Below are 9,715 nucleotides of genomic sequence, written 5' to 3'. Positions count from 1 at the left end.
CATAAAGTCTTATTTGATCTTTCAATAAGCCGTATACAATGACATTTATTTTTCTTATATAAATAAAAATAAAGATTTTTTAATTTAATAAATTTAAAATTTTATACTTGAGTTTTTTCAAAATGCTTAATCAAAAATTAAATCTAGCAAAGTGATTGGCTCAAAGAGCTTATTTTAAAAATTTTAAATCTAAGATTTGTTATTTAAAGAAATAATTATGTTATATGCCCTATTCTATTTATGGATAATGGCCTGTTGAACTTTTTTTTAGCCACAAATAGGAAGAAAAATTGAAGCATTTGAATATGAACCACAAAATATTCCCAAAAAAAAAGCAACAAATGCTTATTTTATTCCCGCTATTTTTTGTTAGGTCCACTTGGGAGCTATGTTATATATATCTAACAAAGATTGCATAAGGCATTCAAGCTCCTTTCCTCATCTATTTGCCACCACATATACAATAATATTTTTTCATGGTCTGATCTCCCAACAGATCTCCTCCATTGCATCGCATCACAATTGCCCATTGTAGACTAGCTACGATTCTCCATTGTCTTCACCTCATGGAATTATGTTCTTTCCAACGATGTACCCAATGGAATTCAATGGCATCCCTCGCCATGGCTACTTCTTTCCAGTGAAGCTGGAGAGGCCTCCAACACACTCATCTTCCATGACTTTACAATCAAAGAAGAAGAGGTCAGTGTCAGTTTCCATCATCGCTTCTCCTCCCTTAGTAGTTACAACACCAGTCATCGCTGCTTTGGTTCCAAGAAGTTCTGTAGCCTCGCCTCTTTAACCCTCTCACAAAGGCTGAAATATCACTCCCTTCCCATCTATTTTCACCATCCCTAAAGATCAAGGGCATATGATAAAGCCCCAATTTTGCCCCAACAATTCCAATTTTTTTGTGTGATGAAATTTACTCATACTTTATCACAGATGAGGATGCTTACGTAATATATATTTTTAGAAGTTCATTATCTCTTCTAATGACTTATTAGGAACTGTTATTGTTATATATGGACGTACAGAATCTCTGTCTTTGGCAAAGCCAGGAGATCAAACATGGGTTCTTTGCCCGTAGTTGGCTCTTTACACCATGATGCACGTGGAGCAATTTGAGGATGTTTAAATCATCAAGAAGATAAAAAATTTTACAAAATCACACATTTTTCGATGGTATTGGCTCTTGACCTCAATAGAAAAAATGTTGAATTGATCTGCCCGGCAAAGTAAAACCCATGCTTGCACTCCAAAAACTTTGATTACATGTACTATATAGCTTTTTTGTTAGGAGCACTTCTAAAACTAGAGAGGGTGATCGATAATACTGAAAGGAAGATAGATAATAGTTGGAAAGAAAAGATAGTGGGTATATTTGTTTCCAAATTTGTGTCGATTGTTGTCAATTCTTATTCTTCCTCTCATTCAATCCTTGTTAAGGATCTAAGGGGTTTCTCCTTGTTTGTGGGTATAAATCAAACTTTTTCCTTGCATCACACTCTTTCTCTCGGTATTAGACCAAATCGTATATACTTTGCAGATCATTTGAATGACATGTTATCAAAGTACATTGATCGAGATGCAAGGCTTTTTGATCTTCATAGTGAACAATTTCAATATTTTCTTAACTCGGATTCACAATCTGGCCCCCTTCAATTTGGTTTAAACCATCACTTTCATAAATTGTATATCTTAATCTTTGTTAAGCGTGTAATCTAAATATTTTTGAATTATCAGTCCATTTTAAATACTATGGTTTGTGTTGCTAAGGAGAATCATCAACCTGAGATTGAACGATCCCATATACGGCATACGAAAGTTGTGGTTAAGAGTCTAATTTTTTGACAATCTTTGTGATGGATGAAATAATAAAGCAGTAAGCCCAAATCCATTTTATTTTAGAATGCATTTTAAATAATCAAACCCTCAAACAAATGCATAATATAAACATATAAAATAGATCACATATTGTTGAAAAGTATTCAAATTAAAGAACAAAAAGAATTCAAATAGTTTTGAAGGCTCTCAAAAGGTCATGCTTTTGCACATTTATTTAAATATCTGATTGATGAAGAGAATTTGATCCAAATATTTCTATTTTGAAATCATAAAGAACCATAAGCATAATGATATTTAATTATTATACAATATATACATGTAATGCATTTACAAGTATAATGAATATGACTATTTTTTAATATATTTTTTCAACTATAATGGTTCTCCATGGATGCCATTAATGTTCTTGATCCTCTTAGGATTACAGTAAAGCTTCCAAGAAATCAATCATGAACGCTTCCACTATCATCGTCTCTAAGAATAAGAGAGATTCTAAAAGAGAAGAAGCTTTGTTTAAACTCTAATGGTGAGGAGGGAGGAAGGAGAAGGGTAGAAAAGAAAAATGGAATTTCTTTTCCAATCTTTTTGATTACTTTCTAACAAAGGAAATGTACATGCACCATACATGCTTTATTTTACTTTTGTATTTTGTCTATCAATTAATTGGTGATGATGACCTACTTTCCCTAATTTTTATGTCATTATTCCTTCCATCTATTACCCAATGATATGCAGTGGGATCTCTTTTAATCAAAATGAGTGAATGGATCCCATTTTACTAAAATAAGAAATTTCATGTAATTGATATATACTTTTATTATATGAACTAAATTGATCAAAAAAATTATTAATTTATAATATTATTAAAAATAAACTTTTTCCAACCTAATGAAAGACATCAAATTCATTTTATAAAATGAAATAATATAACTATTGTAAATAAATACCTTTGTCTGAGGTAACATATATATAATATGTGTTTTCTCATCTTCCACTCATTTTTATATCTAAGAATAATCGTTTTGAGACCTCTTAAAATAATGCCAAATTTTGACACAAATAGTCTCGTTCTATCTCCTAAAAAACTACATACAATAAAAGTTAAATTTAAATTTAAAAATAAATATTAAATAATAAATTTAATTTTTAGGACATGAATTTTGCACCCTATTCTATTTATGGACAATGCTAGTTGGCCAATTTCATTATCTGCAAATGAGAAGGAAAATTAATGCACTTGAATATTTACCACAAATACATATTCTATTCCACATATTTACATCTCTAACAAAGATTGCATATTTGATTTCAATTCTTATTAATTTTTGTCTGATCGTGGTAGTGTTGGAAGGCACTGCAGCTCTTTCCTACATTGGCGACCTCAAGTACATTAATATTATGGCATGGTATGATCTCCCCATAGATCTCCTTCGTTGCATCTCATCACACTTGTCCATTGTAGACTTAGTCCGATTATCTATTGTTTGCACCTCATGGAATTTCACTCTTGCCAACTATGCACTCCTTGGATTTCAATGTCGTCCCTCAACATGGTTGCTCCTTTCAAATGATGTTGGAGAGGCCTCCGGCACACTCACCTTCTGCGAACTAACCATAGAAAGAGAAGAAGCTATCGTCAGCTTCCATCATCGTTTCTCCTCCATCGGTAGCAACACCTTTGGCCGCCGTTGTTTTGGCTCCAAGGATGGATGGCTTGTGACCCTTGACAAAATAGATCTACAACCTCGACTCTTCAACCCTATAACGAAGGCTGAAATATCGCTCCCATCACTTTTCACCTTGATCGAGCCACAATATGCCCCTGACGGCTCCATCAGGATTTATTACAATGAAATTTTCTTAGACTTTACACCTTATGACTTACGTGATATGTTTTTTCATAAGATCATTTTCTCCTCTAATGACTCCTCTAGAACTGTTGTAGTTATATTTGGCATTACAAAAGCGCTTGCTTTGGCAAGGTCAGAAGATCTGACTTGGGTTCTCGGGCCACAATTATCTCCTTATAACACGGAGGAAGAGGAGCAATTTGAAGATGCTTGCTATCATGAAAATAATCAAAGATTTTATGCAATCACAAATTTTTCTATGGTGCTTTCATTTGACCTCAATGGACAAAATGTTGAATTGATCTGCCCGAATATGCCTAACCCATACTATCACACCGGAAACCTTGATTTTATATACTATATTGCCTTTATGTCAGGAACTCTTCTAAGAATAGAGAGGGTGATTGATATTACTCTTGATAGTCACCGTTACGCAAAGACGATGAGTATCTCTATTTTCAAGTTTGTGCCAGCTGTTATTTCTTCTACTTCTTCTTCTTCCACTTCTTCATACTCTCAATGGATCCCTATCAATGAGTTGGGGGAATACTCCATTTTTGTGGGTTGTAATCAGACATTTTCCTTGCATCACACAGTTGCTACTGGAATTAAACCAAATTGCATATATTTTGCCGATCATTTGAGCAACATGTTTCCAGGTGATGTTGAATGTGATGTTGGACTTTTTGATCTTTATAATGATCGCATTCAGTATATCCTTCACCCTTATTCACAGACTAATTGGCCTCCATCAATATGGTTTACACCATCACTTTCATAAATTGAATATCTTAATATTTGGTAAGCATGTAATATGAATATTTTTGGATTATAAGTCTATTTTTAGTATTTATTGGGAAATTTATTATGTAATATTGAGTAGATTTTATATTTAAATATGTTCTTACCTTTTTATATTTGATTTGAAGAAAAGATATTAATAAAGTTAGCTCACAATTGAGTCTTTTAGTGATCATGTTAGCAAGTAGAATCTGCTTCTTTTTTAACATAAATAACAATTTGGAGTAGATTACATAAAAAACAACTACATGAAATGAAAAAAAATAATGTTTATATGAAAGGAATGAGAGAAAATTCTCCCAAAATTATATATACTCATAAATTCTATGCCTTGAATTTTTTTTTAGAATAAGTCTTCTGTGAGGAAATAGGTAAACACATCTTTGTAAGGAAATATTAATAAATATTAGCTCAACTATTATTTTAAAAGGAATCAAGGATTTCAAGGAAAAAAGATTTAACGAAAAAAATCTGTCATTGCTAACTCCGTTGCTTGAAGCATATGGATATTTTGTATGTAAATAAGGAAACTTTACACTATAAAAAAATTAACTAGTCACTACTGTATCACTTAATGTAGATTTAAATTGAAAAAATTCATGGATGGTTCTATGTTCTAAGAAATGGTTCTATTACTAAAGGAATATATATATATATATATATATATATCCCCCCCCTCTTTCTCATCATTTCTTCGCTTGGTTTTTTTGGTTTGTTAAAGGAACACCCACACTCACCCAAATTCACCCTAACATGGTTGCATGGCTCGTTCGATTTGTCCAGAGAAGTCATGACCTTCTATCGTAGCCTCACCGACCGATCAACGTAGCTGATTTTTACCCACCCACCTTAGCCAAAGGTGATCTCCACACATCTCTTTAGTTTTTTTTTTTTAATCTCCATACTCATTTTTCTATAATGGGATAAAATGTTTACTATTCATTCCTTTTAATCTCCATGAATGCCTTTGGTGTTGATTTAGAGAAAGCATAAGACAAAGTTCAAAGAGAAGTGCTATGGATGAAAATTCGTTAGGGATGTTAAGCCCTTATGAACGAGCCCAAGGCTAACTAAGGGGGGGCGGGGGGAGAGATGAATTGATATTTAAAAAAATCCTTTCAATTAAACTCAAAACACAAACCAAAGTTCTCCATAACAAAAATCAAAGTGCAAAAATTAAATGCGAAAAAAATAATAGTAAAGAACACAGAGATTTATAATGGTTTCGTCAACTCGAGCTACGTCCACTCCCAGTAGGTGCCCTCCAGGTATTGCACTAAACTCAATGATTCTCCTTTTTCTCCCACAATAAGGTGGATAAGCCTTTACAAAATCTCATTTCCACCAACACCGGTGAGGCATAGAACCTGACTCCATTTGCTTCCTTCTAAAACAGGCAAAGAATCTTGATATATTGCTGAAGTAGACCTCCCTTGAACCCCCAAGGATAAGGGACAAAGATCGAAGAAGATGACTTGGATCCTTGCTTGGATCAACCTTTATGAAACCTCTCGCAAACTCCCCCTCACAAGATCCTCTCTCTCTCCCCTTCTCCTCTATGCTTTCTAAGGTCAAGACAGCAGCAAAAGATGCTCTCCTTGTGTAAACAAGTGGTCTTTATAGAAGAGCTTTGCAATAGCTCTTAATTGCCAAAAATTGACTTTATCGTCCAGGATGATCAGTTGATCATCCTGTATTATCAGTATAAAATCAGCTCAATTAGCCAGGACGATCCGGGATGATCAGATGGAAATTTATTCATATCATCTAGAATGATAGTATATCGTCCTGTATGATTAGTTCAATTCAACTAATTACATCTGGAACATTGCCCTGTATGGATGTCTGGATGAAGGAAAAATAGCTTGATCGTCTAGGCCGATCTCACGATCGTCCTAGACGATTAGCACAAAACATCATATATCGTCTAGAACATTGCAATAGTAGTATAGGAGGAATCTAAGGTTTGATTATATGATCGTCCCGTATAATCCTAAGATCATCTAGGATGATAATGTCGGCAAATTAAATCTTAATAGCTTTCCTTAATTACCAGATTAATTTCGGCATAATTGTGCTTCATCGTCCAGGATGACGTCCTAGACGATGCCCAAAAATATAACCTGCCTAAATAAAACTAGCAGCTGATTCTTTCTGATTTGAGCATATCATCCAGGATAATGTTAACATCGTCTGGGACGATGTACTTAATGACAGCTACCTTAACTAGGATGCCCTAATTAGGGTTTTACTTTTAACTATTCGTCTAGGATAATTTTGGATCGTCCCGGATGATGTGAGTAAAAATAGAAAACTCTAAAAATCAGTCAGAAATTTTCCCAAATGTGTGTGTGCAAGGTTACTTAGCATCAGGAACCATATCGTTTATAATATACTCAAAAAAGAGAAAAGTTTACAAATTGACTCAGACCTAGTCTACCCAATTTTGAGCTGGTTCAAATTGCAATTTGATCTTATCGACCTGAAATAATAGTAGACAAAGCAGTCATAGAGAAATAGAAGTATTTGCTATCATCAAAATATATATTTCCTAAAAAAATAGATTCGCAACAATCTCCCCCTTTTTTATGATGACAAACACAACAAATAATTAAAGCATTTCAAAACGGTTTTAAAAGAAGCAAGTGAAGAAACCAACACAGTTTAAATAGTTCAACTAACTAACATAAACATATATCAAACTAGAATAATGAAAATAGAATAGAACATCACAAACTAGTACAACTACTCCCCCTTTTGACATCACAAAAAGGAGGAGGGAAAAAAGAAGAAAAAAAACCACTTTAACAGAGGAGAAGACTAAAATAAGGAAAATACAATATCACGAAAATAAACTAATAGAAAGATGGCCCCTAATCATCTGAAGGAGGAGGAGGTGGTGGTGGCTGCATAAAGTAACTAGAAAGTGTGGCAAACTACTCCTTTTTGTGATGTGTAAAGGGTTAGAAGAGGACAAAAAAAAGTAGGTATTAAGGTGGCGAACTACTCCTCTTTGTGATTTGGGGAAGGAATATGGTTTTAGCTTAGAGTTAGTATAAATGTTAAGAGTTTGATTTAGATAATTTTCTAAATAAGTGAATATCCACCATTTAAAAGATAGGTAATTTAGAATGAATTAGTAAAGGGTTAGAAGAGGACAAAAAAAAATTTAAATAGTATGACCAATTGCTCATGAAGGAGGGACATGCAAATCACTCAATTGTAGGGTTTTCTCTTTTTATCATGCTATTTCATGTTATAATTCAACCAAATTTTAGCATGGTCTGATTTTATATGTTTCTAATGAATTCACACATACAAGTTATTATAGGTATTAAGGTGGTTCAAGATGATGTTTATACCTACATCATAGAATATCAATCTTGGTGATTGCAAATAATGGGGGTAAGTAACATACGAGGAAGCAATATAGTAACAAGTAACACACATAAGATATTTGAAATTCTAACATGTTAGTTATCATTGTGAGACAAATGAAGATCCATTGTAGGGGGCTATTATGAGGCCTAAGGAACCTCTAGGGTGTAACACACATTATATATGACCAAAGACTACTCTTTTTCCATTGACCCAATTATTGGTAAAGGCTTATGATAAATATCAAATTTTTATCTTTGCATTATAAAATCGTATCATACTCCTTCCAAAATTTTCTGATAATTTCACTAAAAAAAATATTACAATTCACTATTGAAGTACTAACATAACAAAAATAATAATAATTTTCTACATACAATCATATATCTCCACATACAACTTACTAACAAAATGGGATATAATTATCTTATAATATTTAGATGCATCATTCTTATATAATTAAAAGTGTATAATTTTTATGGTGATATTTTCATGAGAAAGTTATAGTATAATTTATTATTATTAATATATGTAATGCCAGAATGCCATCATCCTACAATGATTGTCCAAGATCATCTAACTATTATCATCCAATCATCAACAATATTTTATCATTATTCCATTATCATAGTCTTTTCAGCTTTATTTGATCATTATTGTCTTATTGTTCTTGACCAACCACCATCTTATAACCCTGGTCAAAACATCTTTTATAAATTGACACCTTTCGTTATTTCCACCACTCTCCATTACTCTAAAAATCTCTACTAAAACTATAAGAGGCCAAACAAATATTCCCTATTTTGTAATCACATCTTCTCCAGTTATGAGTAAGAGCTATCTTTTATAACTTTAAGTGCATATTAGATTATTTCAAAAGAGTCAAGCCCTACAATTTTTTTTCTTTTCAAAGTATTTCACGTAAAATATCTAGTCTAAAAAATTCTTCCTTTAGATTTTCATGCCATGCATCTTTTTATAAAGCTATGGCATTAAACCTAAATTATTTATTAATACATAATATTTCATATTATTTATATATTGTTATTGATCGAGAGAGATTTTATATTGTTTTTATCTTATTATTGGCCATTTGAGGATAAACTATGGTTTTAGCTTAGAGTAGTATAAATGTTAAGTGTTTCGATTAGATTAATTTCTAAGGAAATGTCCAACTTCTAGAAGATAGGGAATTGAAAATGAATAGTAATAGCTAAGAATCATGCAAGATTTTTAAGTAGTATGATCAATTGCTCACGAAGGAGAGACTTGCAAATCTCTCAATTATATGGTTCTATTTCTTATCTTCCCTTCTCATGATATAATTCCACTAACTTTTTGCAGTGGCTTTAGTTTATCCCTTGCTAATGAAATCCCACATACAAGGTTGTAGGTATTAAGGTGGTTGAAAGAGTTGTTGATGCCTGCTTCTTGAATGATTAATCTTGATGATGCTAAATAATGTGGGGTAAGTAACATGCAAAGAATCAATATGTTTTTAAGTGGCACTCATAAATCAAGCCTGTCAAATGCTATTACTTAAATGGTCTCCAGATTTTGTTGTTAGGGAGGATCCCCTATTACTCATGTATGGATTTCTTTTTTGAATATGAGACTTCATTTCTTTAATCGTCAAATTATCTTTGGTATGGCTTCTTTTTTTGGGAGGCTGTTACAAACTGATCAAGCAACTACTGTTGTTTCTAGGGTTTTAGTTGAACTTGATGTCCCCAAGTAACATCCTATAGAAATATGGATTGGTTCAAAAGTTAAGGGGTATTTCCAAAAAGTAGAATTTGAAAATTTACCTATTTTTGGTTCATTTTGCAAGATGCATG

General features: G+C 32.6%; 1 protein-coding gene across 1 annotated transcript; it reads left to right on the top strand.

Annotated features, from left to right (window-relative positions):
* The first annotated feature begins 589 nt into the window (after nt 1-589).
* Nucleotides 590-4,479, top strand: LOC110093352 (F-box protein At2g05970-like). The gene is made up of 2 exons (XM_020818205.1): nt 590-779; nt 3,191-4,479. The coding sequence occupies exons 1-2, from the start codon at nt 590-592 to the stop codon at nt 4,477-4,479; spliced, it is 1,479 nt and encodes a 492-aa protein (XP_020673864.1).
* The last annotated feature ends 5,236 nt before the right edge of the window (nt 4,480-9,715 follow it).

Source organism: Dendrobium catenatum, unplaced genomic scaffold (genome assembly GCF_001605985.2).
Source record: "Dendrobium catenatum unplaced genomic scaffold, ASM160598v2 fragScaff_scaffold_1570, whole genome shotgun sequence".
Lineage (NCBI taxonomy): Eukaryota > Viridiplantae > Streptophyta > Magnoliopsida > Asparagales > Orchidaceae > Dendrobium > Dendrobium catenatum.
Note: the sequence above shows the minus strand (reverse complement) of the source record. Positions and strands in the feature narration are given on the sequence as shown.